Genomic DNA, 27,713 nt, shown 5'->3' on the forward strand with positions numbered 1-27,713 from the left:
TGACTTCTGCATGTTCTACACTTGTGTGTGATTTCAAGGGTGTGTTATGTGTACACGTTGGCTTCTCAGTGGATTGTCTGTAGAAATGACTCCAATCCCCCACTCCTGCTTCTGTGTGCACCTTTGCAGTGGGACGTGGCTGCCTCTGCATCAGGGAATAGAACCTGTTTCCATGCCCCTTGAGTCGGGGCTGACCTTGTGCCTCACTGTAGCTGATGGAATGAGGTAGAAGTCACTGCCTGCTGGTTCTGATGCCAGGTTTCCAAAGGTCTGCGGTTGGTCAGTCTTCTGGAACCCCGCTCTGCCATGACAGTGCGTCCAGGGTAGCCTGCTAGAGGCTGAGACAGTGAATGAAACAAAGCGAAGACATCTCAGCTGATGCGCGCAGACTCGCCAGCCCCCAGCCGACCTGCTAGCCACCTGCAGACTCTTGAACAAGCCTGAAATCAGATGAGCCTGGCACAGATAACCTGAGCCCAGCCAGACATGCAGCACTTCCCAGCCAGCCCAAAGACTCACGAGAAAAATACGTGGTTATTGTTTAAGGTCACTCCATTTTCAGATTGTTTGTTACGCAGCGGTAGCTAACTGATACACCTTCTGTCTCAGAGCTATGCCAACCAAAGAAAACAATGGGATAACTCGTGATTAATGGAAAAGTTCCCTGGGTGACCATCACCTTCCCATATGCTGGCAACTGGAAACTTCCCTATTGAAACAACTCCATTTTCTGTACAGCCGGTTGCTATAGCAACCGGATACTTTTGTTCTCTGGTCTTCTTGATCCTATCGTTGCAGTTAGTCAACATGATGTTGGAACCTTGGTTGTTATGGTAACCTGGGACCTTTTTTTTTTTTTTAAATGTATTCCATTGACATTGTTTTTGAGGGGACCCGCGGTTCAGTGTTGTACTGGAGGCACTTGTGATACGGAGTGAGCAGCGTTTTCAGGAAATGCGTCTCTGGGGAGAAATTCTTCATTACAGCCTCCTCCCAGAAACCTCAGACGGTCTGTGCTTTCATAGATTTTTCCCATCTAAATGCCTCTCAGAATTTGGGTGAATTGAAAAGTATGTTTTAAAAAGTCCTAAAAGCGCCCGAATTGCTGCTAGAAAACGTGTGTAGCTGAATTGTCATTAATTAAGCATGAAGCCGCAGCGCCCCGCACCTCCGCAGCGCTCCACCAGCCCCGGAGACGAAATCCTTTGTGATCTGAGGAGGTTCAGGAAGCCGACGAGGGGGTGGCGGTGGGAGCACATGAGTGGGGGGGGGGGAAGGGGCCAGGCCAGGCGGCCGTGGGGGAGGGGCTGCGGGAGAGAAGTACAGGGGCTGGGGGCCCAGGTGCTGCTTTAGGAGTGAAGAGGGAGGGCGGGGGGTGAGGACTCTAAGTCCAAGGCAGACTCCAGAGGGGAAAGAAAGTGTTTCTGTGCTCAGAGACGCCTCCATTTCTGGGAGCTGAGGGCACTTGCATTTTGTGAAGCTTTTGCTGTATTAAAAAACCATGAAATGCTACAACGTTTATAAAATGGTGGCATACGTCAAATGTTTACACTTAATGCTTTTGCTAAAAAAATATGCCGTGCGGTATAGTTGTGCTCTTCACAAGGTAATTAGAAGGTTTGTAAAAATATCTTCATTAGTAGTGCACCCAAGGCCGTCCTAGGATCAGCTCTAAGCTGGAGGGAGCCTGGGGACCGGACCGGGCCCCAGGGAGGCACCAAGGCTGCACGTGTAGGAGGCGCTGACGCTCACGCCTTCAGCTGGTGCCTTGGGCACCTCCCTCCGTCCCTCTGCTCCTGGAAGGACCTTTTCCTCCTGTGGTCACGTCACCGTGTCACTATTACTGAATCCTAACCTCATTTGGAAATCTGTGACTTGGGCCAAATGCCTCTCCCCTCCTCCTCCGATGGCCCGACTTTGCTCTCCTTGGGTTTTGATGTAACTGCAGAAAGGCCCATCCATCATGGAGGGAAAGTTGTTTGAGAAAGTCAGCACTGAGTAATGGACGAGCCTCGGCACCAGAAGCCTCGGTTTCTGGACCCAGATGGGCCACTCACCGTGTGACCTTGAGCAAGTGCATTTCCCTCCTGGGCCTCTGTGTTCTCGGCTCAGAAAGTATGTGGACGAGCCGTCTCCTGGGGGCATTCTGACTCAGACAGCCCAGGGTTCCAGTCGAGGAGCTGTGGGCTCTTACCAGAGAAAGGCAGATGTTCATCTTCTCCTGCCGTCTGGAATCCCGTCCTCTGGCTCATGAGCTGGTGGTATTAGGTTGGTGCAAAAGTAACTGCAGTTTTTGAAATTATTAATATTTCTGACCTTTTAAACCAGTTACTTTTGCACCAACCTAATACCTTTGGTTTGGGATGTGGGACATCAGTTGGTACCTGGTGTCAGACCAGGGGTCTCAGAGCCCCTGGCACAGTCGGGGAGAATATCTGTGTGACGGCGGCCTCGGTGTCAGAAATGTAAGACGGCACCCGAGCTCACTGCTCTCCCTGTCGACGAGAGCTGGTGTCTCCCCTGGTGATGAGCACGTTTGTGAAATGGTCTAAAGCACCCACGTATCTCGAAGGTTTGCGTGAGCAGTACCGGCAAAGACTGAGACCGTGTCCCGCACACACTGTCTTGTCCATTTCTCTGTGCGGCAGACGTGTACTGTGCACTCACCCTGCGCCAGCCTGTGTGCTGAGCTCCCTGCGTTCGGTCCTCCATCACCTTCACGCAGCCCCATCTTACAGGGAGCTGGGGTTAAGCGCCAAGGCTCAGGGTGGGACGTGTGTGCAGTGAAAACCACTCTGGACAAGTCTTGAGGGTTTTGCAAACTCAGAGACCTCCGGCGCTTTCTGACTCCAGAACCTGCACTCGTAATATGGAATCCTCCTTCAAGCATCATAAACATTCCGTTCCCTTGTGTTCTGTCGAAGAGACGACGTGGCGTTGGGGGTGCGGTGCCAAAAGTCCTGGCTTTGGATTAGACGTCTGCCGCTTGTCACCTGTGTCACCCTTGGGTGGACACTGCATTGCCTCCATCTTGAATTCCTCCGTAGTGTACCTGCGGGTGTCACGGGGTGTCACCACAGCGTAAGTGGGTTGTGAGCTCCGACACGCTGCCTGGAGAGCCTTGGAAAACGATGCAAGTTGGTAGACAAGCTTGTGTTTGCACCATCGGTAACTCGCGTCATTTTTCCAATTGTGCTTATTTGTACTGAACATCTCAGTGACGTCCTCTGAACTTTCTGTGCCCAGTTTAAAAGCCCGTAGGAAGTGGCAGTTCCTTGCTGCACCCACCGCACCCTCAACGGGCAGGAAGCTTGGGCGTCCCCACACCTTACAGTGCCTTTTCTCCCCAAAGGGAAACGTCCCTAAAATCTCACACCAGCACCGTTGTTTGAACATCCTCAAGCAAATCTTCTTCTACCTTTGTGTCTGGAAAAGCGTCATATATTTCCAGCCTTCTTTGCAACTAAGTCGGGGCCCCACAGCATTTTCTGGACAATGAGATGTCAGTGGACATTTGTTGGGGGCCGTTCGGAATGCCTTTGCCTTCGTAGGGCTGCTGACGTTGACAGGATGCCTGCAGCCGGGGCAGCCCCGGAGACCAAAGCCAGCAGGCTGAGAATGCAGAAGGGGACACAGAAAGGGGCAACGGCCCTAAAAGGCATCGTTTATCAGCTGAATATCCTTTCATCGTTCTTAATATGCAAACTCTGGAATGTTGACATCAGAGAAGAGCTTCAGTTCCCAGACAAGCCCACCACACAGTCTGTGATCTGGCCGGTCTTACTTTCTAGTGTTCTCTCCTGCCCACAGTCCCTCAACGGCCATGTCCCCATGTGTGTAATACGCGCGTCCTGACTCTGAGCTTCCAGCACACTGTTCCCCTTGGGGGAAATGCTTGTCCCTATTTTCTTTGTCTGCTAGCTCTTACTTTGAGCCTCAAAAGGAGTCTCAGTAAAGTCCAAGAAAGTCCTGCAAGCCATCCTTCTTCCACCTCTCCGTGCCCAGAGTGGCCGGCAGACCTGTGGTGATGGCACGGCTTCTGGTGCTGCCAGCCGGTGCGTAGCTGCTGTTTCAGCACTCAGTGCGCTGCCTCTGCTGTACAAACAGTACCTTCCTGGGGACGGGGACAGCACTGTGTCCCCAGCACTCAGCAGGCTGCCTGACCCCAATAGCAGGTGCTCAACAGAGGTTTGCTGAGAGAATGAATGAAGAACGGAGTCTTTTCTGCTGGAGCCTGGCCTTACTGCTCTGACCCTAACTGGGGACCTGCCTGTGGTCTCAGGCAGTCTTACACCAGCACCGCGCGGCCCTTTGGGGGCACGGCAGTGAGTGGACCGAAGTGCTCGGGAAGCGAGGGGGCGGGAGCCGTAGACTTTCCAGCTCTTGGGGTGCAGTGTGGTTGGGCGTGTTTCTCAGTCTGCCACCCGTACACCCCCAAAGGGCGTCCCATCCTGTCTCCCACCGATTATTCGCCCACAGCAGCCGGGGTTTTTACTACTAACAAGGGTATTATCTTCCGCAGTCTCAGTACTCCTCCCCGGGTGTCTGTGGTGCTTACCTGTTGTCTCCTAGAAATGTCATAGTGTGTCTGTAGCCTTTGCTTCTGACTGTAATCCATTTCTCCACCCGTGACAGAAATCCACCCTCCGCCCTTCACTGCTGGGCGGGCCTGGGCGGGCCGGTGGGAAGAACCACTTCTCGTTTCTGTGCCGCCTAGGACATCTTGCCATGTTGGAGGCTGTAGCCCGAGCCTACACGCTTTGCTAGCAGGTGGAGGCGTTCGCAGGTACAGGCCAAGGGCAGGGTTTGTGGCCGTGTGCTAGGTAGGCAACCGAGCGGTCCAGGAACTCGGAGGGAGCTCCATATTCTGAGGGCACCCAGGACACCCCGCTGCCTGCGTTGGGCTTGCTACACCCGAGACCACATCCGCGTAGGCGGAAGCGCTCGCATCATGCAGGTGTTGGGGTGGCAGGAGCACCTGCAGCTCACCTGCTCCCCGAGAACGGCTGCAGGGCCGGCAGGGGGTGGCCGGAGCTCCGCCAGCATTTGAGCTTGGGGAGAGGGTCATAAGGGCTGGGAGACAGATTAAAACAGGGGCTTTGGTGTGGGAAGAGCTTTTGGTTCTTCCACTCAGGAGGTGTGTACAGAACGTCTCCTTTCCTGGTCCCACATGAGGGTGGGATACTAGGAGGACTGCACGGAGGTGACAAAGTCAGCAGCAGCTGTTGTCACTGGGGTATGAGGATGGCATGGGCTGGGGGCGGCCACCGCTCACATAGGCCCATAGAGCAGGAACGGAGCTGCATTCCTCAGAAACGGTTCAGAACTGTGGAGAATTCATGTCATTCCAGCTGCACTGGCCCCTCTGGTTCTCTGAAGCTCTTCCCCCCTACCCCCACTAAACCTTGGCATCACTGTGCCCATTCTGGAATCTCTCCCCGTGTTACAGCTAGCTCCGGCTGCATAACAAACATCCCCAAAACGTAATGCCTGGCCAGGACACTGGGTTATAAACCCCATGGCTCTGTGGAGTGGCGCCTGACGGGCTCTTCTGCTCTCTGACGGTTCATGGAGATGTCACTGCTTGTCCAGCTACTGTGCTGGCTGCTCACTGGGCACCTGGGCCTCCAGGAGCCTAGAGGGGGGTCTGCATCATGGGGTCTCAGGGTTCCAAGAGGACGAGAGAAGACAGGGCTCACGTATGACTTGCTTCGGCCAGTGGCAAGGCTAGATTCCAGGAGGTGGGAAGCTGGCTGGTGACAGGTGGCTGGAGCATCCGGGTGTTCCCATGGCTCTGCCTGGTCCTGCCGGCTGCTGGGGAGCTGCATGGCAGCCCTGTGTTCTGTGTTCTCACGCTCTGGGCACTGTTGCCACCAGACACACACACCACACTGCGTGTTCTCCTCTCACCCTGCTCCACTGGCGTGTCAGCTGCAGAGAGCAGGGGCTTGGTGGGTTTTGTTCCCTGCCCAGGCTGGCACCTGGCACATGTGGGGGTTCAGTGAATATTGGTGGCATGCATGAACTGAGGCCATTCAAGTGACAGTTGTGTGAATGTGGTCAAAGGAATGTCCTTCCCGAAGCACCTTCAGTGACCCTCAGTGATGAAGAGTCAGGTGGCGTGGGGGGAGCAGGTAGCAAGGGACCGCGTTTCCCTTGCAAAGTTTGTGCTTTGATTCTTGTTCAAACAGACCGTGCACGTGGCTCAGTCCCACGAACATGTGTTTGCTGGGTGGTGACAGCAGGCTCCGTGCGTCTTGTTAGAAGGGACCAGCCACTCTGGTCTAGTGACGTGTGCAGGGATTGGGCACCAGAGGGTTCATGTTCTTCTCAGCATTCCGTGCGATCACTCAAAGCCACTGTCACACCCAGACTTGAACGTGGAGTCCCAGGCCAGGAAGATTATAGGACATTAAATCTTTGTAAATGCAACGATTAATTTATGTTTGAACAAATTCAACAAGAGGTTTGAGTTGGGGGCTTGCAGACGAACAGGTTTCGCTAGGAAATGCGTGGTTCAGCCTTGAAGCTGATCCCCTTGAGAATCCCCGGTGAGTGAGTGTCGAGCAGGTCACAGTCGAGGGCCTCAGCAATTACGCAGATGTGTTTCTAATAAAACGGGGCAACGGCCGTGTTTGTCTTGTAGATGGATGAAAGCAGCTGCTGGTGCCAACTCAGAAAAGCGATAGTGAAACGGAGCGGGGGTGGGGGGTCGTATTGCTGGGGTGCCTGGCGGGACGGAAACAAAGGGTCTTGGGGACCTGCTCAGGCCCCTTGGCGGGTGACCCAGCCTGTGGGTGACCATCTGCAGTGACTGGGGGTGGTGGTGGCGGGCAGAGTTTACAGAGGCACCTGGGAAGCCCAGACGTGATAAATGAGCTGCCTCCGCACGATAAACGACAGCTGTGACCGAGAAATAAACAGAATCACCCCGACTTACAGGAGCCCGAGGGGCTTGGGCCGCGTGCAGATCCACAGATTACCAAACGTATCCTTGGCCAACAGGCAGCCCTCAGGCAGCAGTCGGGAAAGCGGGGAAGCCCGCGCCCCTGGTCCCGCAGGAGCGGAATGGAAGCCCGTGGGTGTGGCACTGGCGACACGGATGGTCAGATGCACAGCTTTGCCCAGGTCAGGAAGGTTCTGTTCCTTTTAAACCTCGGCGGGCAGGGTGGGTACTTAGTGTCTTTATTTTTTTGGTCTTGGCGTTTCTGCAGTTGAGACGGACTCTTTTTTCTATAATTCTTACAATGATTGTTTAGCACTCTTAGCGCATGTGCCAGACACTTCTTTTTGTAGACATTCATGTGTGCCATACACTAAGCGTTCTTAGGGCATCTTAGACTATGTGTCGTATATTCACCGTAACGACATTTATTAAAATTCTACTGGGCATGTCAGAGGCCTCTCCAGCCTCATAGAAACCCTTCGTGTCATCCTCCAAAAGGCACACTTTATGGATCCACTTAAAGACACATAAATACTTGAACAGCATCTTGAAAAACAAGGATTAATTCTGCTTGGAGGGACCCAGGAAGGGCGTGATATTGGCGTGGACCTCAGAGGACATGCGGGAGATCGCCAGCCACTGTGACGGCATCATTGACGGGACGCTCGGTGCACAGCTGTGACGTGCTGGGTGGTCTTTCCGACCCCCGCAGGCGGGCACGTGCCGCCTCTCCCAGGAGGCGGGCGTCTTCATCACACAGCTCCCTGGGGCCTCTCCTGCCCCCGTAAGGGACAGACAGCACTGGGCTGGGGATTCAACCCGGCCGAGGCTCCCACCGGAACCAGAACGGCCAACCCCAAACCTGGGGGCTCCCCGCACCCCTAACATTGAATCTATCAGCTGGCCACCTATTCGGATCCTTGAGTGACTCCCAAATGTCAGCACTTGTCACCATCTCCGCCACCCCAGGTGTCGTCAAGCTGATGCCACCTCCTGCTCAGGTCGGTGGACCCCAGTGACCCCCACTTCAATCCATCCCACTGTGGCCTGGCCTCCACTCCAGCCATGCGTGTGTGCACGTGTGCGTGCATGTGTGTGCACATGTGTGCATATGTGTGTCTGTGTCTGTGTGTGTGTCTGTGTCTGTGTGTGTCTGTGTGTGTGTCTGTGTCTCTGTGTGTCTCTGTGTGTCTGCACACACACACACACACACACACACACACGCGCGCCCAGCAGCAGCAGTTTTTCTGAGCAGACAAAACCGAGTCAAACATCTGGTACGTGGCAGAGCCGGGACTTGACCCCAGGAAGTCGGACTCTGTTGTCCTCAAACCCTGAGACGAAGGGCGGATGTGGGTGGAACCGGAGCAAACGTGGCTCCAGTGGTCGGTGGGGAGAGAAAAGAAAGGCAGCCCATGGCGGCCACATCTGTCACCTCAGACACCTTGAGAGGTTTATTCACGTTCATTTCATTCCTCAGCTGTTTCCTGAGGGTCAGTGAGGAGCCAGGTGTGGGAACAGACGGGAGCAGGCGGACGAAAGCCTTGCCCTCACGGAGCTGCTGTTCTCGTGGGCGACGGACAAGTATGTGCACAAACCTCCACACGCGTGTGCGCCGGTCGGACTGAGCAGCGAGACAGAGTGAAGCGTGTGGGGTGACCCTGTCACCCCAGTGTGTGTCTCCAAACCCTCCCCCGCCCCCCAAGCTGCCATCTTTCTCGCTTCCATTCTCACCTCCACGTCTCCAGTCCCTTCCCACCACAGGAGCTTAGGTGGACCCTTAAAAATTGACCCATTTCAAGTCACCCTTTTACTTAAAGGGCTTTTTAGGGAAATCCAAACTCCAGGGTCCTGCGTGGACCCGGCCCCCTCTCCAGCCTCCTGTCAGAACCCCCCCCTTGCCCGTTAGGCAGCGGCCCAGACACATGCTCCCCTTTTACCTGGAGCACTGTTGCCTCTGGCTCCTCCAGTGGTCAGCTTTCTCTTCCTTCCGCTGTCAGCTCAATGTCTGTCACGTCAGCAGGCAGGTTCCTGACGCCTCCCTGGATGGAATGTACCTTTCCTGTCTCTTGTAATGTGTGGACGTGTGTTCATGGTCTCCACCCATCACCCCTGGAGTGCAGGTCCCACGGAGGCAGAGAACTGCTCTGTCGTCCCAGGACCCAGGACCCAGCAGGTGCGCAGCAGACACTGGAGGAATAAACGAGTAAGCTTAAACAAATCAGAGAAATGAAGTGTTGTTCCATATATTAATAACCAGGATGTCCCTCCCTCTTCTTTCCTGATTAATTTTCCTGATTTTTTTTGTGTTTGAATGCATAGTATCTAAGTACAGAATGTCGTCAGCCAGCGGTTAGTTGGGTGGATGGATGGATGATGCATATATGCTTTTTACTTCATGATCTCACAGATATTTTTTATAAGCAAATAAGGTTTCATGACTGTCTCCCAGTCTCTCCCTTTTGCAGTGTGCTCTCCATCCACTTTCAAAATCTGTTTCGGGCTCGTGTTCTTGTACCAGACAAGAGGTTTTCAAGTGACCCCAGCAGGAAGGGTTCATCACAGTCGCATGGGCTGTTTCCCAAATGTATTACGTGATACGTATCCCACTTGCAAGCGCTCTTGATTTGTAGACACAGCTAGTGTTTCAGGTGAGGGTGGGCGGGGCGGTAGAACAAACAATTCTGAAACCAGCCCATGGCACTGAAAAGCCTGAGTTATGCACAAATCCAGTCTTACAAAGTCCCTGTTCAGACAGAGCGAGACCTTTTCTCATCGAGAAGGCCGCCAAGGTATTTGGCGCCACGCAGGATCCCTGGTGGTGATATTTCCTTCAAGCTGGGGCACTTGTCATTAAACTTCCAGGCTCTCAAAGGCGGTCCTTTGAATTCTCCGTGTTGCTGCAGGGAAAAGCCTGTGGGTCCCCTGTCAGCGCCACCACCATTCCTTTCTCTCTTCCTCCCCTGGTGTGACCATTTTCTGCCTATCCACTTTCTCACATGGTAACAAATCAAGCAGAGGAAAACACCATTCCTTGAAACAGCTGTCCCTTGGGCAGCGTGAGGCTCGTTATCCCCTTCGAGACCTGGTGGGTACAGAACGAGCACCTTCCACCTCCAGCCCTCCGAGCCGTGCGTCGTGTCTGCCTGCCACCTCTCCTATAATGGCGGGCGATTTGCTCTCTCTGGGCCGCAGCTCATTTGTGCGTGTTGTTCCTTGAGGACTTTGAGGACGGGGTGAAGGAAAGTAGACATTTATTTAGCGCTTACGAGGCGTCCGATTCCACTGCGTCAGGTGGAGCCGCTAACACAATGAGAGTTTAGGTTTTACTCTGGTAAATAGGCCCGAGGGCTGCGGGTTACTGGGCGAGAGGCAGGCGGGAGGTTTCCTCCACACAGTGACTCAGAGCCCAGGCTCGGAGAGATGCCGACACTTCGCACATTCAGCTTCCAAGACTGATCTGGGCGCCAACGTCCCCAGGGCAGAATCATGGGGGAAATAACACGGAGAATCGTGACTGGGAACTCCCTATGGGGCACAAAGGGGACGAACACCTAACTTTAGCTCATATTCTATTGGCTAGCGTTCAGTCACATGACCACATCCAGCTGCAAGGGAGGCTGGGTAATGTAGTCTAGTTATCTGCCCAGAAGGAGAAAAGGCTTTGGCAGAGGAGTAGCCTTGCTCTGTCCCCTCAGACTTGGGCATTTTTATATAATCGCTTTATTTAACTGTCAACAACAATGGGCGTTATTATCACCATTATCAGTGAGGAAACTGAGGCCCAAGACATAAACTGCAAGAGACCACAGCATGGCGACGAGGAATAAGTTGTAGGGTCTAGACTCACACTCAGTTTTCTTCTCAGGGCATGACCGTCATTTAAGGGGGAAATGACCTGGCTTTGGAGCTCACAGAACAGCCGGAAAAGTGTTGATGGTGGCCAGGTGTGTGACGTCAGCTCGCCACTGGCCTCCAGGCTGGGCCGGGGCTCCCCGCCGTCTTGGTCAGGAAGCACTTACCCACCACCCCGCTGCCTCCGTCCCCAGGTTTCTCCTCTAGGGGTACATTGTTTCCCTTCACGTGAATCTGGCAACTTTATGTGCCGTCCATAAATGAGACCCTGGTACATGGGTGGTCACACCCTAACCCAGCTTACGCATTCTCACACCATCTTCCCAGCAATAAATTCACTCAACGTTCCATGTCCTCCCCTCGAATATTCCACGTCCGTTTGGGTACCTAGTCATTTTATCCCTGGGAGCCACATTTTAAAGAATGTATTTTTATCAGTGTCACTAGAAACTACTTTTTAGTAGTTTTTGAAAGTGTTTGAAAGTAGATAAAGTATGAGGCAACACCCACGCCAACACAGAGAAAGCCCATCTTGCATAAAATGTGCACATTTGATAAACACACACACACACACACACACACACACACACACACAAGAAATACAATGTTGGAATGCTTTTAAGTGTGCTATTTGGATGTTTTAAATGCCATAAAGGTGGCTAAAGAAAATAAAGAACCATACATTTCTCTGGATTTAGAATCCGCAAAGGGAGTGTTTCGTGACCTGGCCACTTGCGCGCTGTTCAGTAAGAGAACTCGGGGGCTTCGGTGAAGTCAGGTGTTATCGTCTTGTGGGGAGATGCTCCTGCCTCTGGTGCTGCCAGCCAGTCACCCCGAGTCCGCCAGAGGCCGCCCTGCGCCAATGGCAGCTCAGGAATCCAGCCCTTATTCCCCCCAGGGCACCCCAGTCTCCACTATGTCTCTGGGGGTGGGGGTGGCAGCTGTGGTGACTGCACCTGCTGCGTGACGGCCACGGTTGACAAAGGACATTAGGCCGGTGAGGTGCAGTCACATCTTCTGACTCTTGGAGTGCTGGTTCTGCTTGTGGAAGGGTCAGCAGGTCCCTATTTGGGGAGCTCTGTGGTCGAGGCCCCTGAGAGCCCGGGGCTCCGTCCTCAGACTTTCTCTGTGTCCACCCACGCCCTTCATGAGATCGGCCAGTTGTGCGGCCTTAGCGCCTCCCGTGTGCTCACTTCCAGTTTACACGCTCGGTGCAGACCTGTCCACGCTCCGTGTGTAAAGCCAGCTGCCTCCTCAGCATTCATCGTTGGAAGCCCCCCAGAATTCCCATGTCCACAAGCCACCCCTTGGTTCTCAGCTCCCCACACGCTGGTCCTCTGTGAGTCTTCCTCTCCTAGAAGATGTCGGCTCTGCCCTTCCTTTTCCTAGGGCAGCGACGGTGGAGCCCTCCTTGGTTCTCGTCTTTCTCTCACGCCTTGAACCCAATCTACAGGCAAATTCTGTTGTGGCCGCTGCACCTCGTGACACCCTGTCACCTTGACCCGGTCACCGTCACTCGCACTCTGATGGCCTCGGTGTCCTCGACCGGGCTTCCTCAGTGCTTCCCCTCTGCAGACTCTTTCCACACAGCCCGGGATGTGTGGGCCTGGCCACGTCCTTCCCTCCATCTCCTGGCTGCCGTCTCGCTCAAGAGAAAACCCGACATCTTGTGATGACCGCAAGGCTCTCCATTGTGTGGCCCCGCTGCTGTCCTCCCACGGCCCCAAACACTTCTTTCTAGTCACGCTGCCCCTCCCGCCCTGACCCCTGGACAGGGCAGACACACTTTCACCTCAGAGTTCTGCATCTCTGCTTCTTCAGCCGGCCTCCACGCGGCTTACCTTCACGGCTCTTCTGTGTTCCTGTTTGGGCGTTTCCTCTGGCCAGGTCTTCTGGGTAAAGGTGCCCCGGTGTGCCCACGGGCACTGCCCCCACCCCACTGTGTGCGTTTGGGGACCATCTCTCCCTTGGGTAACAAACTAGAACCGTCGGATGTGTTCTGCCAGGACCTGGGCTCTTTAGCGGAGTCGTATAGAAGAAGAGGGTGTAGGAGAGAAAGAAGGGAAGAAAGAGGAGGTGAGCGGGGAGGGTGCGGCTGGTTCACCACCGCGGGGCCGCTGCCCTCACGAGACTCCCGGTCCGGCCCTGCCCCCATGTCCTGCTCTTCCTGCTCAGAAGCCGCGCGAGTCACCTCCTTCCATCCAGTACATCCCCTTTTAGAATAGTTAGCCAGAAGCATTTCTAGTTGCTAGTTGAAAACCAGTGCTCTAAATAACGGGCCAGAAAGTGTGTGTTTGCGTGGAGGGAAAAGCCCAGAGCTGGCCACCGAGGCCCTCAAAGGGGCTTCACTGTCGTCACGGAGCTCAGAGCAGGTTCTCCCTGGAGCAGGACGTGGCAGCCTGGCCATTTAACGGTGGGGGTGGGTAACGGCCTGACTGTGACCTGCTCAGAAACTCACAGCAAAATGTGACACCACATACCCTGACCCCCCCATGGGGGGTGTCACAGGAACTGGCCCCACGCCCGGCCCCTTAGCCTTCTCGTGCCACCGCTCGCTCAGTCTGTCCCGTGTCATGCCCTGTGTGAGGAACTGGGGCACAGCGTGTGCTGGCCCGCTGCCTCTGCTGCCATCGCAGCCCTGACTCTCTGGAATGTTTGGACGAGCTGCCGGTCCTCCCCTCCCCGGCCCTCAGGGGTCAGCCCTTCCCCATCTGGCCTCAGGGCCTTGCACAGACGACGTGTTGCATCGCGCTGCAGCGTGACAGGAGCTTGGAGTCGGGGAACCCTGCGCGCAAACCTCGGCCTGGTGGCTTCTACCTGGGCATTCTTGGATGGGTCACTCTCTGACCCTGGTTTTTCTTTCTTGGTAAAATAGGTAAAATCATAGAGCTTATTTTCCAGAATTAGAAACGTAAGGGTTTCTTGTCATAGGTCACAAAGCGTGTGACAGGTGCTTGATCTTAACTGACCCTCTCCCCTTGCTTGTTTGCATATCGAAAGTTGGCCTTGAGCAGAGCTGCCAGCTGGAGTTCTGCAGCTGTGTGAACATTTGTGGGCATGAGTAGGTTTGGGGTGGCATCAGGGACGTCCCAAAAGGCCGTGAACCCCCAGATGACAGGAACGTGTGATACCGGCCTCCATCCTCTAGGACGAGCAGAGCGGGAGCTGGTGCGGTGATCAATCAGAAATCACATAGTAAGTGGATGACTGGCTGTGTGGGTGATGCATGTTGGTGCCCAACGGGCCCGTCTGGGAGCTCAGAAGACTCCACCTCTCACCCCTCCCACCCGCCGCTCCGGCCAGGAGACACAGCAGAGCTTAGACTACACGGGCATAAACGTGGTGAGGACTAAATTAAATACACGATGAAACCAGGAAGACGACATCACCAATAACCCCTGGAAGAAAAACTCACTCGTTCAGTTCACACTCTGGCACCAGGGACCGTGATTTACTCCTGCAAATTACCAGCTGTGGAATATTTACAGCTGGTCCCCCTACGTTCCAAGGCAGCCGTGGCCAAGGGAGGCCAGTTGTGTAGGAGTGAATGCAGTTTGCATCCTGCAGGCCACGCGTCTGTATCTTCCAGGCTCACAGTCTTTCCTGCGTCTGCATGAGCCTCGGCTCCAGGCCTTGTGCAGTAGGCATCACGCTTTGACGAGCCACAGCAAACACTGAGTAGGGCTGGTAAGTCCAGGGGTGCACGAAGAGGAGGGTGGGAGCCCCAGGCACAGCTTGTCTGTCTGGGGCACCTGCTCTCTGAGGCTGGCCTCCTGGCATGGCCACCTCCCCGCACCTGACCCGGGCGGCTAGCGTGACAGTGACCCTTCCGAAACGCACTCAGCCAGTTAGTGGTGAAGCCAGAGCGACCACTCAGGAGCCCATGTCTCTCACTTCCGGTGGCCCCCGGGACACGCCGCTCTTCCTGGGTCTTTATAGAAGAAATGTGGTTTCTGTGTGGCCTGACTTTGCGCTGCCAGGCGTCCCAGGGTTTGGGACCGTGGTTCGGAAAGCACAGTGGGCTTCCCAACAGAACGGGGCGGGGCTGGCTGGGGCCGCATCCGTGGATGGCTCTCGGTCTCTGTGGCGCTCACTGGCACCTCTCTGTCACGGCTGCGTGTGCCGTGTGGCACTGGTGGAGGAGCCAGGACGAGCGGGAAATTGCTGTGCTCGGGGCGTGGCCCGCAGCAGGCTCTCCGCTGAGTGTCTGAGCGAGTTTCTTTCCCCCACGTGGTCCATCGGGAGGGCTCAGGAAGCATCGCTAATTTATGCACCGTTTGCTCTACTGGATAACGCACTAGGGAAACGGGAGCTGACCCCGAGCCTCTAAGCCAGGCGGCTGGAGGCAGCTGTGCGCTGACCCTTCTGCAGAGAGCGGTCACTTTCCAGGCGACACGGCGATTGCTCTCTCCACCGGCAGTCACGATGGTTCCCATTTGCTCCAACTCGGGACCCCAGAGAGAGAGCCCACGTGAAACAGTGAGCTTGATGTGTCTCTGGCTGGAGTAGCGGAGGGCTCTGGCCTGGGTTTCTGTACCTCCCTGGGCTTAGGCAGCGACAGCCCCCCTGGCAACACACAGACTGAGCCTCACTTTGAGCTGTAGCTTCACGGCGACCCCCAGGCTGACCTTGGGCCTGTGGTGTAACCTGCGGAGCCTCCACAGGCTGGGTGAGCGTCGTCAGGCAGTAACCAGGAGCTCGGGCTGTGATGCAGGACAGGCCTGGAGCTGGCTCCAACCCCACGCCCGTGACCTTGAGCAAACCACCCATTTCCCAGGGCCTCAGCTTCCTGGTCGCCACCGTGGGGACCATCATTGTGCCTTCTTAAGAGACTTGTTCAAAAACCTCACAGCTAATGTGTCGACCACCTACTCTACATGAGGCACTATTTTCAATATCGACGCATTTAAGTCTCCGTAGAATCCCTATGCGTACGGCGCCGGTTTTCCAGAGAATAAAACTGAGATGCACAAGACGTGGGTTAATAATTTTCCCAGCTAACGTGTGGCTCCAGGGTCGGCACGTCTGGGGGCTGTACACTCGACCCTGAGGCTGAGGTGCTTAGAGATGCTAGTCTGGTGTCAGGATTTGAACTCTCAGCCACAGACCGTAGCGTAGAGTGAGCGCTCAGTCAATGGGGTGTGACAACTGTTGTTATGACTGCTGCGTGACTGCTGTTGTCTGGTAACTATTGGTTAGCAGCTATTGCATGACGCCTGTTCTTACCGCTCTCCCATGTGGCCACGGACGCTGACCTGGCCCCCATGGGGCTGGAACTCATCAAGTGCCACCCCCAGGGCAGCCGGGTGAGGACAGCGAGTTGGATTGTGCCTCGTAAACATTTGGGGCCGTGAGAGCAGCTGTGTGATGTCGCCGAATGATTCTCGCCTCAGAACTGTTGACGCTGGTGTCCTGGCGGCTCTGAGCACACAGACACTGTGAACGAGCTGTTCCAAGCCCAGATGCACCGTTTTCTCACCATATGGTCCACACTGAAGTACATGGTCTTTCAGACGGGGAAGCGTGGGACTCGGAAACACCATGCGCCCGCGGCATGTGGAAAGACTCAGAGGAGCCATGCCCTCCAGAATGTCCCAGGTGTTTGCAAGTGTGTGTCGTTCAGGAAGCATCCATCACCGCGGAGAGCTGTGCGGGACCCACTACTGGGAGGTGCTGTGTCAGCACTCGGGGGACAAAGGCGAAAGCACATTGTCCAGGGCTTCACGGGACTGAGCCCAGCCGTGGAGGGCGTGGGAACAAATCAGGTCATGACGTTATTCTAAGCTTTCTAATATGGGGGTTATCTAGGACTCGGGGATTAAAGGGAGTTTGTGAAAACCTTTGTAATGGAACTAAAAAGAATTCTCGTTTGCATCCCTGGCCCCTAAATGCCTCTGTGTTCAGGGAAGTCCCACTGCAGGCAAAGGGCAGGTCCCGTCTTCTCCCGGCAGGGCGTCTGACGCACCGTGAATGTCCACCTCCAACATGGACTCCCTTGGACTTCCGACTCCTGTACCAAGCTCGTTACTCAACAGCTGCACTTGGGTACGTAGCAGACATCTGATATGACAAGTCCAAAGTCAGACGTGGCTCCTTCCCCAAAACCTGCTTCCCCAACCTTCTCCCACCAATCAGCTGCGCTGCTCCCTGTGGGCTCAGGACGACCATCTCGGAGTCACCCTGACGCCCCTCACGCGCCTACATCCCGCCCATCAGAAAGGACTGTGGCCCAACTTTTAAAGCGCATACGATTCTGAATGCTTCTCACCACATTGGCTCTGCACCGGCAGCCGTGCCACCACGGTCCCCAACGCTCTGTCCTGAAATGGCTGCTCAGAGTGTGGCCTGCCTTCTACTCTTGCCACACTGTTGTCTGTTCTCAGCAAAGCATCTAGAAACAACCTCTTAAAATGTAAATCGTAGCGTGTTCTCCGGTTCCATATTCCTCAGCGGTTTCTGATCACACAGAGCGGGAAGTCGTCGTCTTTGCCATGGTGGGGAAGGGCATCATGATGTATTCTCTGCCCACGCCTTGCCCTGTTTTCTAAGTTCCTTCCTGGGCTCACTCTCCTCCGACGTGGCTGCTCTCCTTTCTGTTTTTCAAACACAACGAGATATGAGAATGTGGGCATGATGTCATGTCACAGCCAGTGGAGAACTTGCCTAAAGCCAGGAGAGAGGAGGGAAAAGGGGGTCTAGAAAGGTAGCGGGAGAAGATGGAAACTGGGGGAGGCACAGAAATAGCTGCTGGGTGATGGGTCCAGGAGAGGAGTCACTCCCCAGACATCTACGGGTGCCTGCTATCTGTCAGCGTCTGCTCTGCCCTGGTACTGAGCGACTTCTGCTTGGTCAGTGAGCTCAGAAACCGGACGTGCTCTGTCCGCACGCGAGACCTCGGACGGAAGCTGCCTCGGCCCCGAGGCCGTGTCTTCCCTGCAGACCTGGAACAGTAATGGTCCCCGCTCTGTGGTTAACCCAGCTTTGTATGTGACGCTCTAAACAGCTCCCATCGGTCAGATGTGGATGTCAGACTGCAGCTCTGTGGAGAGAGGGACCGCGTCTGTTCTGCTCACTGTCATAGTGCCACGGAGGGAACCAGTGGAGCCATGATTGTAACTGAGTCAGAAGCACTTGGGGCACCTGCTACTTCATGGATTTTGAGCAGCCTCTGGGTATCTTCTCACCGGCAGAAAATCCTGGGTGACCCACGCCACAGCGGTTGTGTCTTGGCTGAGTGAGACGGTCTGTCTAGCCGGTGGCCCCAAGTGCAGGACTCTCCTGGGTTACACGGTTTAATTCATCTGTGACATGATGGCCAAAGGCTCCTCTGCTCCCCCCCTCCCCGGTGCCTCCTCCGGCACCGTCCTCTCTGTCCCCCTTGCACCAAACGCTGAGCGAGGCACACAGTCCTCTCCCCTATGCAATGGCTTACGGGCTGGGTACCATCTCATCCCAGATGCTTCAGATAAAAGACTCAAAGCCACAGAGATCTGACAGACTAGCAATTAGCCGAAGTGAAGGAGATGAATTTGAATGGGGCTTAATGGAAAGCCAAACACAGGTCTAGAAGTGAATGACAGAGAACTGGATAAAAAGAGAAACCTAGCAGCTGCTCCTGCACGAAAGAAAAATACAACAAAATCAACAAACAAATACATCTGATGGACAAAACTCTGGAAAGGGCCTTGTAAAAATATCGACCTTCAGGTGGTTTCTGCATCAACATTTATTTAATATTTTTGTAAGACAACGTACGTTCCGCAAGGATTTATTTGTCCAATTGAAATCAAAGTAGGGTGTCAGCATGTTCCTTACACTCCAGCAGAACTAACAGTAGCTCCTTCCTTGGTCACCAGCCTCCAGATCAGGCTTGAGTCAGAATATCCTCTCTTGCTGGATCCGTTTCTAGTTCCCAGGTGCTTCAGCTATTCCATCTGGTCGAATGTAAACGTTTCCTAGCAATTCCTCTTCTCTACGAATTGTTGTGCCTGTGACCTTGTGTACCTGGCTTAAGTGTAAAACAATTCTGGCATTCATTGGCCACTGTTCTAAGCGATTTGCCTGCGTTACCACCTTAATCTTCATTAGAATCCCATAAGGGAAAGCTCTGATTAAACCTGTTTTATAGATGAGAAAATTGAGGCTCCAAGTGGGTAGGGTACCTCCACTGAGGGGACATGGGTAGCGACAACTTCTGCATCATGCACATCTGACTCCTGGAGGCTGTGGTCCTCAGCCCTGCCCCTCCAAGTGAGACAGTTAAATCTGCTGAGACTCAGACAGGCACATAAGCATGAAGACACTCAGAATACTCTGAAAAATACGTTAGTCTGAGAGGAGCACGATTCCAGCCAACATGGCCACATTGACCTGGAAGCTCCATCCTGGAAGCGTCACGCTGTCACAGCACCTACCTGTGACTCTCCACCAGGCGAACTCCTCTCGCCTAATCGCAGTGCTTGCCGAGAAAGCTCGAAACCCAGGAGCAATTAATTATTGACAGAGCATGTGAATTAGAGATAAAAAAGAAGTCACTCTGCCTCTACGCGTGTGATAGTAAATAAATGTAATTATGGTCGGGGAGGCTAAGGCATCTTCGCCTGTATTAGGTTTTATTAGCCGAGACATTTAAGAGCATGTCATCAAAACAAAGAGGTCCTGTGCACTCCTACATGTGCCACTTTGGTGCGAGGCTTGGACGTGAATAGACTTAGTGAAGCACGTGGTGGCAGGTGGCCTGCTACACCCACGATTTCGCGTCAGTTAACTTTGGTTTGCAGATGCCTGCAACAAACTGACTGCCTAACAGGATCCAGAGCCCCTCGTCATCGCTGGTGACCTGCCACACCAGGCTTGGGGACAAGTGGCATCCAAGTCCTTAATACCGTGACGCTCCCAAACACGACACGGCCGCTCTGAAGGCCCACAGATGGAGGGCAGAGCTAGGAGAAGCGACCTTGGGAAGAAAAGCAAGAGTTGGGCCCTGCTGTGGGGTCTGTCACGGGCTCACTGGGCAACCTTGGGAGCCGGGGAAGGAGACGTCCCACCTGTACACCCACAGGTGCTCTCACACTATGTCATTCTATTCCCAGGCTTTAGGATTTTACAGATGAGGGTGGACTCGCAGGTGGGATTCAGCTGGCTGAGGTCACACAGTGTCGTTTGTACAACGAGGCCTTTGGACTGGGTCAGGGGTCGGCAAACTTTCAAAGGGCCGGAGAGCAAATGTGTTTGGCTTTGAGCGTCACGCGGGCTTGTTGTGACGACTGAGCCCTGCTGTCGTGATGCAGGGAAGCGTGGACAATAAACAGGGACGCGTGGGGCCCCGTTCCAGGGAAGGTTGACTTACGAGCACTGAAATCTGCCTTCCACATAATATCCACACGTCACAAAGTGTTGTTATTAGTATTTGTATGATTTTCCCCCAACCATTTAAAGATTAAAAATCATTCTTAGCTGCAGGCATTACGGAATCTCAAGGCGGGTGATGGTTTGCCAGCCCGTGGATGAGGTGATCTCTGAGGCTCTGGTGAACTCAAACGTTTTCTGAGAGTCACTGCAACAACAATAATGTCTTTGATTGATTAAGCTCTTCCACATGCCAGATTCTGTGCTAAATGCCTTACAAGTATTATCTCCCTTAAGCCTCACGCTACAGTGTGAAGTAGGTGTCATTATTATCTCCATTTCCGAGATTATAAAACTAGTACATGGAGAAATTAAGAGTCTCTCTAGTGTAGACATAGCTGGTAAGAGACAGAGAAGCAGCTTCACCCCAGGCCTGTGCGGTTCCCAGCCATGGATGCGAGCGCCATATGCTGCCTTTTCTGAAAATACTACAATCAGAACTCCGGCAGGACGTGAGTTAAAAAAAAAAAAAAAAAAAAAAAAAAAAAATCTAAGTGTTTATCGACAGATTTTACTTGGTAGCTACCCTGCTAGGCTACTTATATCACACGTTTTGTGCAAAAAAAAAAAAAAAAAAAAAAAAAAAAACTGTTTCCAGATGGGAATAAGCGCTGTCTTTCCTTTTCCTCCCGCTTCCAGAAATGTGATGCCCAGGACTGTGGACGGGCAGATCACCATGGAGAAGACGCCCAGCTACTTCGTGACGAGCGAGGCCCCGCAGCGCATCCACTCCATGGCCAAGGACACCAAGCTGATCGTGGTGGTGCGCGACCCGGTGACGCGCGCCATCTCCGACTACACGCAGACGCTGTCCAAGAAGCCCGACATCCCCACCTTCGAGGTGCTGGCCTTCAAAAACCGGACCCTGGGGCTGATCGACGCGTCCTGGAGCGCCATCCGCATCGGCCTGTACGCGCTGCACCTGCAGAGCTGGCTGCGCTACTTCCGCCTGGCGCAGATCCACCTGGTGAGCGGCGAGCGCCTCATCGTGGACCCCGCGGGCGAGATGGCCAAAGTGCAGGACTTCCTGGGCCTCGCGCGCGTCGTCACGGAGAAGCACTTCTTCTTCAACAAGACCAAGGGCTTCCCGTGCCTCAAGAAGCCGGAAGAGAGCGGCGCCCCCCGCTGCCTGGGCAAGAGCAAGGGCCGGACTCACCCCGCCATCGACCCCGACGTGATCCTGCGGCTGCGGAAGTTCTACAAGCCCTTCAACATGATGTTCTACCAGATGACAGGCCAGGACTTCCAGTGGGAGCTGGAGGAGGGTGACAAGTGAGGCTGGCCGTGTGAGCGGAAGCCAGTGGGCAGCCCAGGGGACCCCCACCTGAGCCCTGAACCCCGGGTCTGGGGCCTCGGCCTTGCTGGAAGGCCCGGTCACCTCCACCTCCGCCCGTCAGGGCCGCTCCCAGGCCTGTGGCAAAGGGGTGGGTCCCCGGGTCCTCCCGGAGGAACCCGACGGCCGGCGGCAGCGTCTGGTTGACCAGATGAGCACGAGAATCCAGGGCCCATGCCTGTCTTCTCCTTAACAGAATCTGAAGACAGGATTCAGTAGCTGTCAAGGTCAGAAGCCGTGCTGTGAACGTTGTTTAAGTGAAAACAAAGAAAGTAAGGCCTGCTTTTGGGGGCTCCCTTCGCTTTGGGAAGCCTGCCCTCCAGCCCTGTATGTGGCCCAGGCCCTGCCGTGTAACCTCTGCTTTCGCATCTCTCCAGAATACTGATTGTGGCCGCGTGGCCTGGGACTCGTGGGGGGCAGGGTCCTCGCCCTGAGGTGTCGCTAGCCTTCCTTGAACGTCTCGTCCCACAACCTTTGACTCCCGCCCTCCTCATCTTACTAACGGCGGGGCATGCACGTTCCTCACCAAAAAACGCAGACACCCCTGGAAGCCTTCCTTTGAAGGAGGGTTGGGCCTCTCTCTTCGTGAGCGTCCTGGGTGGTGGAGAAGCGAGCTTCTGCCCTCGTGCCAGAGTCAGGCCCACGGGGCACTGTGCTGGCAGCTGAGTTCAGAGCCCTGAGCTTGGTCAGGAGGAATGCCAGCTCCGGACGCCAAAAAAGAAAGCCAGTCCTCCTGGGGGCGGGAGGGAGGCCTCCATACCTGCAAACCCTCTCCCCCAGCATCATGGTTCTGAGACTTGCTCTTGGGGTGGGTTCTGTCCCTTAGGGTCCCCAGAGGGGCAAGGACCAGAAAGTTGGCATGTCTGTTGTTAAGAATAACCCTTCGCAACACAATGAGCAGGGGTCGGTCACCGTTCTTCTGTCTGTTCCACCGTCTCCCCCTCGTGGTCACCTCACGCTTCGTTTGCTCTGCTCAGAGATGGCACATATTGGGGCAGTGACAAGAGGGCTGACGCCACTTGTCAGATCCAGTTTATGGGGGTGGGGGAGGCAAGGGCTGTGTGCGGACACCCCCTCAAGGGCTGCTGGCTGACGTGTCCCTTCCCATTAGTTTGATTCGATTGAAATGCAGCATTTCACGTAAAGCACTTCTTCACGGAGCTCCAAAACCAGGAGTCACCTAGGACCACTGGGGACAGGAGTGAGGGCAGCTACCTGTTCAGCTGTTAACCTGTCATTTCTCCCGCTAAATGAAAACTGTGTTGTTATAAAGCTTAATGCAACCTGATTCATGGGTTCGATGGCGTGTTTGTGTTGGTCGCCCCCAACCCCACCCCGATGCTCGGACCCTGGGAGTGCCCCCTTCTCTGGGATGGCCAGATTCGAGAACGGTCCAGGGGTTCTGTGTGTGGGGCCGGACGGTCCTGGAAGTAGCACAAAGGGAGTGGCTTCCCTGCCCTGACGGGTCCTGGAGGAAGGGACCAAGATGCCAGGTTCAGGAACAACCCCACAGATAACTTTTTTTCCAGATGAGAAAGTGGTTATTGAACTGAAGGCAACATATACGCCTTCACTGCCAAAGCGAAAGGCGATACACATAAAAAGATGCACGCGCACCCCTAACAGAAGGCAGGACACGTGTCAGTGATGCTTGTTCAGTGTGTAGTGTGGGCTTCTGGTGTGGGGCCTGGTTTTACACGCAGAGCCAGGCGTGGGTCCTTACGCGTCACGGTCAGCTGTGGGGTGCTGCAAGCTGCAGCGTGCCGAGCCCCGTGTCGGAATCTCTCGGTGGGGCCCTGGCGTGTCTTCTCGGAAATACTCTTGTGGAAGCTGAACTGAGCACAACGGGAGGAAAGTTTCTCTGTGCCTTTCCTTGCCCCTTCCCCACCCCTCCCCTCCCCCTCCCCACCCCTCCCCTCCTTACATGCTTGTGGGGGCTACTTCCAAGAGAAGTGGGCCCAGGGTTTTGTGGCTTCCTTGGGGGAACATGGACTCTTTTGGGGGGAGTTCAGTGGGGACTAGGTCTGTTGTGATTTAATAACTTAGGAGGTGAAGGGAGCATCTGTTTGTGGGAAAGCTTTCATGGTGGTTTCCTACCAGCTAAGAATGACCGTTACTCTAACCTGCCTTTGTCTCTTTTGTCCGGAGTGGACACATGTTGACTCAGCCCCTTCATCCCACCTGCTCTCCATTGCCCACCTCCCTGGCTACCTACCTGTCCCCATAAACACAGAACATCAAGACTTTACGTGCTGCTGAAAGAGAAACCCACTACATATGTGTCCTCACATACATGACGAGCGAATCTGCTTTTAATATGGTTCGCTGATGGTTAAAAGCCATTCCCACCTGGGAAATGAAAGTGGGGAGCCCCCCTTAGAACATTTGTACACTCTTGCTGAGATTCTTGGGAGCAATGGGGCAGAGGCCTAACCCTCCTTAAGGACGGTTATTTTAAGGGTCTATTTGGTGATGTGGTTGGAATTTCACGGTTCTGAAAGGAAATGCAAACTCGACGTGTGTAAGTTCTCTTACCCTCAGTGTCTACTCTAGCCAGATGCCCGTGACCCTGGCGGTGAGCCACTAAGCCACGCACCCTTCTTCAGTAGGAAACTTGACAAAGGCCTTGTTTCCTATCCGCGAAAGTGAAGTCCACCTGCCAAATGGAGTCAGGTTAATACTGCCCTGAACTCAAGCCTTACAACTCATGGGAGATTGACTTTTGTGTTGGATTTCCATTAGCAAGGCATAAATTATATTTAATTTTCTATCCCCTCCCTCCCTGGAACGGAGGAGTCACGCCCTGGAAAGGCCGCTGCGAGTGGTTCAGAGATGAGAAGAGAAGTCACCCCCCAGTAGTGCCGCCGCTGTCGCCCCAGGTTCATCTCCTTGGGCCAGAATCCTTGTGTATCTGAAAGGTAGGAAAGCCTTGACCTTCCACTTAGACCTACCAGCTCCTAACTCAACAGCAAACAGAGCAAAAACATTTGGTAGCCTGTTGCTTCTCTTTTGATTGCATGTGACAACCACACGTTGGGAGCAGAGACGTGCCATTCCCGGGGACTCCTGCGCCCTTCAGAGTCAGATAGAATAGTAAGTGTGGGAGCGCTTGGCCTGCTCCGTCCTGTGGTCCTTGCAGACCTGGTCTGCGCCTCTGTTTTGAAACCTGAGCTCCTTGGAGCTTCCAGGTTCTTGTCTTTCCCGGCCCCTCCCATCTGCCCCCCCCCACCTCCTTATTCCCCAAAGAAAACGTCTGCCTCACGACGGTCAGCGGAAAGGTAGGTGGGTTTACCCTGGTTCCTTTGTGTCCTGGACAAGCAGCAGTACCCATCTGTGTCTCAGTTTCCATATCTCTAAAATGGGCGCATTTAATCCACACTGGGCAACCACCTAGCGTTTCTGTGATGACCAAAATGAGTTAATGGAGAGGAAGCTATTTGGTGCTTCACTGACACACGAGGAGGGGGAAGGTTCCTGGTGCCCCTGCCAAGGGTACATGTCTACTCAGACTGGACAGTGAGGACACTGCTAGGAGAAAGTGCCCCACCACTGATTTTGCCCAGAGCTAAGGTCAGAAGAAAACCCTCTGCAAATAGCACAGGACTGTCTGGATTTCAGGCCTTCTAATACAGACTTGCCTGAACCCCAGTCGGCCCCGCCCCCCACCAGACACACACGTACACGCACACACGTGTGCACACGTCTCCTCATTCCAGCTTTTGCCTGGCTCCACATTCAAGCTTCTTTATGATACAAGAGGCACCAAGGCTCACTGACACAGGGCCAAACACATCCCTTGAGAGAGAAACGGGGTGTGGTTTCCACGCTTCCGGGCCACGCGTCCTGTGCCTGGGGCTCTGACCTCAACAGTTTACATGGACAACATGGAAAGCAGAGAATCAGGTTATTCTCGGGAGCAGGTCTCACGTGTTCCAGGGAATAACATGGGGTTGGGGGGGTCTCTGTGTAACAAACTGGGGTGCAGAGATGAGTTCATATGATTTCTAGCTTCTCAAGGGAGGATGTGTGATTTCCAGATAAAAGAGATACGTGATGACACTGTTTTTAAATTGTGGAACATTTTATATAACAGGGTAATAATAGCCCGTTTGTCATCAAGGCAGGAAATACAGGCCACGAGAATGTACGGAGTGTGTGTCCGTGGATGGAGGACACTGGCAGGAATCTCCAGTGTCCTTGGATACAGGTAAATCACACGCATTTCATCTGGGCGTTTATTCCAGAAATATGTGTAGAATGACCAAGTGACAATTGACACACATGGGAGCGAGCCAAGCCAATTTAACAGGACTCCCAGCCTAGTGGGCAAGATGCACAGGAAAGAAATACATAAAGGGTCACATGTTACGAGAGACGCACGGGTGCTGTGGAAACGTGAGACGCGGGTGGGGGGCGTGATAACTACGGGGAAAAGACCACCACGTCCCCGAGGCCTCATGGACCTCACTGGGCAGAATTTCGCCTCATCCCAAACCATAAGACCGTTCTTAGGCTCTAGAGTTAGGGTGACGCACAAAGCAGCAGACAGACACCAACTAAAAGGTACTAGATGTGATCATTAAAGCTACTAAGGAGAGACTTGGAAGGAAAAGAGCGAGGAGTGTGCAAGAGGAAGCTTGGCATCGAGGATTGTCAGCTCCCTGAGGGGAAGCCACTGTCTCTGTCCCTTAGGTGACCACATCCAAGCACCCGCGGGAAATGGAAGTCAGTCCAGAGACCCCAGCTTCCTGTAAATGCCAAAGGCCAAGGTCAAAGCACAACCCTCTTCCCGAGCTGTCAACTCCTCCTTGACTCGTATCAAAGAAAGCACACCAATAGCAGGCAACTTCTCTGAAAATGTGCTAAAATCAATAATCACTAAAATGAAAATACATCCTTACACATCTTAAGTTAGATTAGAAGTTACTACCCACTGGGACAGAGGCCATTCGGCAGTGATCTCGCACAGCAAGCCTCCCGGGCTGTGAAATACCCCCCGAAAAACCTCCCACCCCTTTGTGCTAAGTCCCCACATAGCATAGCTGTGCTAGGGTCAGGGATGGGCTGTGAGCACCACGTCCCACTCCTACCCCTCACGAAGCTTAAATGGGACAGACAGCCATCTACCTGGGAAGGCACACGGGCAGTCCAGCCCCTGAACAGGACGGGATGGGATGTCTCCCAGGGGACACTCAGTCCGGAATTTGACGACTAAAGGGACCTTGGGCCGTAGAGGATACTGCGTACGTCCTTCCTTTACGTCTCAACTTTAAGTCTCAACAAGCGTTGAGATTAAACTTCTTGAACTTTTCTTAGTTCATTGGTTTCCTTCTTTAACCTCTCCCTACCTGGAAGAAACACAAAATATCCTGAAGAGAGAGAGAGATTGAAATGAGCTGGAATTGCAGGATTAGGCTGGACCCAGGCTGGGAAAAGGAGCAACTGTGGTCCTGGACATGGTGACAGCCTGTCCCTCCGAGCCTTGCTGCTGGCACCTGGACCCAGAGAGCAAAGCTGGGACCACGTGTCCCTTCACCTGCGTCTGTGCTGGATGGAAAGACTTTGTCTTTTTTCCCTAAACAATTTCAAGAAGCCCCAATCCCCTTGGCAGACTCACCTCTGTCATTTCTTTACTTGCAACTCGGTGGCAATGCTGTCTCTGTGACAAAAGGCTATCCCCCTTAAATGTACACGCCTGTAAGGGGCTGAGTTTTTGTTACCAGTTTGTTTCTAAGATCACTGGGACAGCTTGCGGACAATGAAAAACACAATAAATGGCATAAAGACAAAAAAGTGGCGTGTGTTCCTTCTGATAACTGATGGGAAAAGCTATATTAAGCAACCACTTTCGTTCCTTCTATCCCGAGAAGAAAGATAAGGAGCGTTCGAATGATGGCTGCGGATCCCAGGTGGCTCAGGCAGGGCTTTCTGATAGAGCGAGAGAGAGAGAACCTCCTTGCCATCATTTAAGGAAGACAAGATGTCTTAGTTTTCACCCCCGTAGAAGTGCCTGCAAATGGTGCCAGGGGACAGGACCAGCTCCTGGGAATGCTGTGGGAAGAGCTTCGGAAAGAAGGGCTTTCGTTCCCCTGGCCGTGCTGCTGAGAGGAAGGAAATGACACAACATAAACCGGGAACTGTTTGTGCCCTTGGCAGGCAGCGCATTCGTGG

General features: G+C 54.0%; 1 protein-coding gene across 1 annotated transcript in view; it reads left to right on the forward strand.

Annotated features, from left to right (window-relative positions):
• The window catches only part of HS3ST4 (heparan sulfate-glucosamine 3-sulfotransferase 4), a 166,081-nt gene extending 143,221 nt beyond the window's left edge, over positions 1–22,860 (forward strand). The window contains exon 2 of the mRNA XM_033101983.1: positions 20,849–22,860. Coding sequence (XP_032957874.1) covers positions 20,849–21,485 — 637 coding nt within the window. The 3' untranslated portion in view covers positions 21,486–22,860. The remainder of the gene's footprint in view (positions 1–20,848) is intronic.
• Positions 22,861–27,713: the final 4,853 nt, after the last annotated feature.

This window comes from Rhinolophus ferrumequinum (genome assembly GCF_004115265.2).
Source record: "Rhinolophus ferrumequinum isolate MPI-CBG mRhiFer1 chromosome 15 unlocalized genomic scaffold, mRhiFer1_v1.p scaffold_54_arrow_ctg1_1, whole genome shotgun sequence".
Lineage (NCBI taxonomy): Eukaryota > Metazoa > Chordata > Mammalia > Chiroptera > Rhinolophidae > Rhinolophus > Rhinolophus ferrumequinum.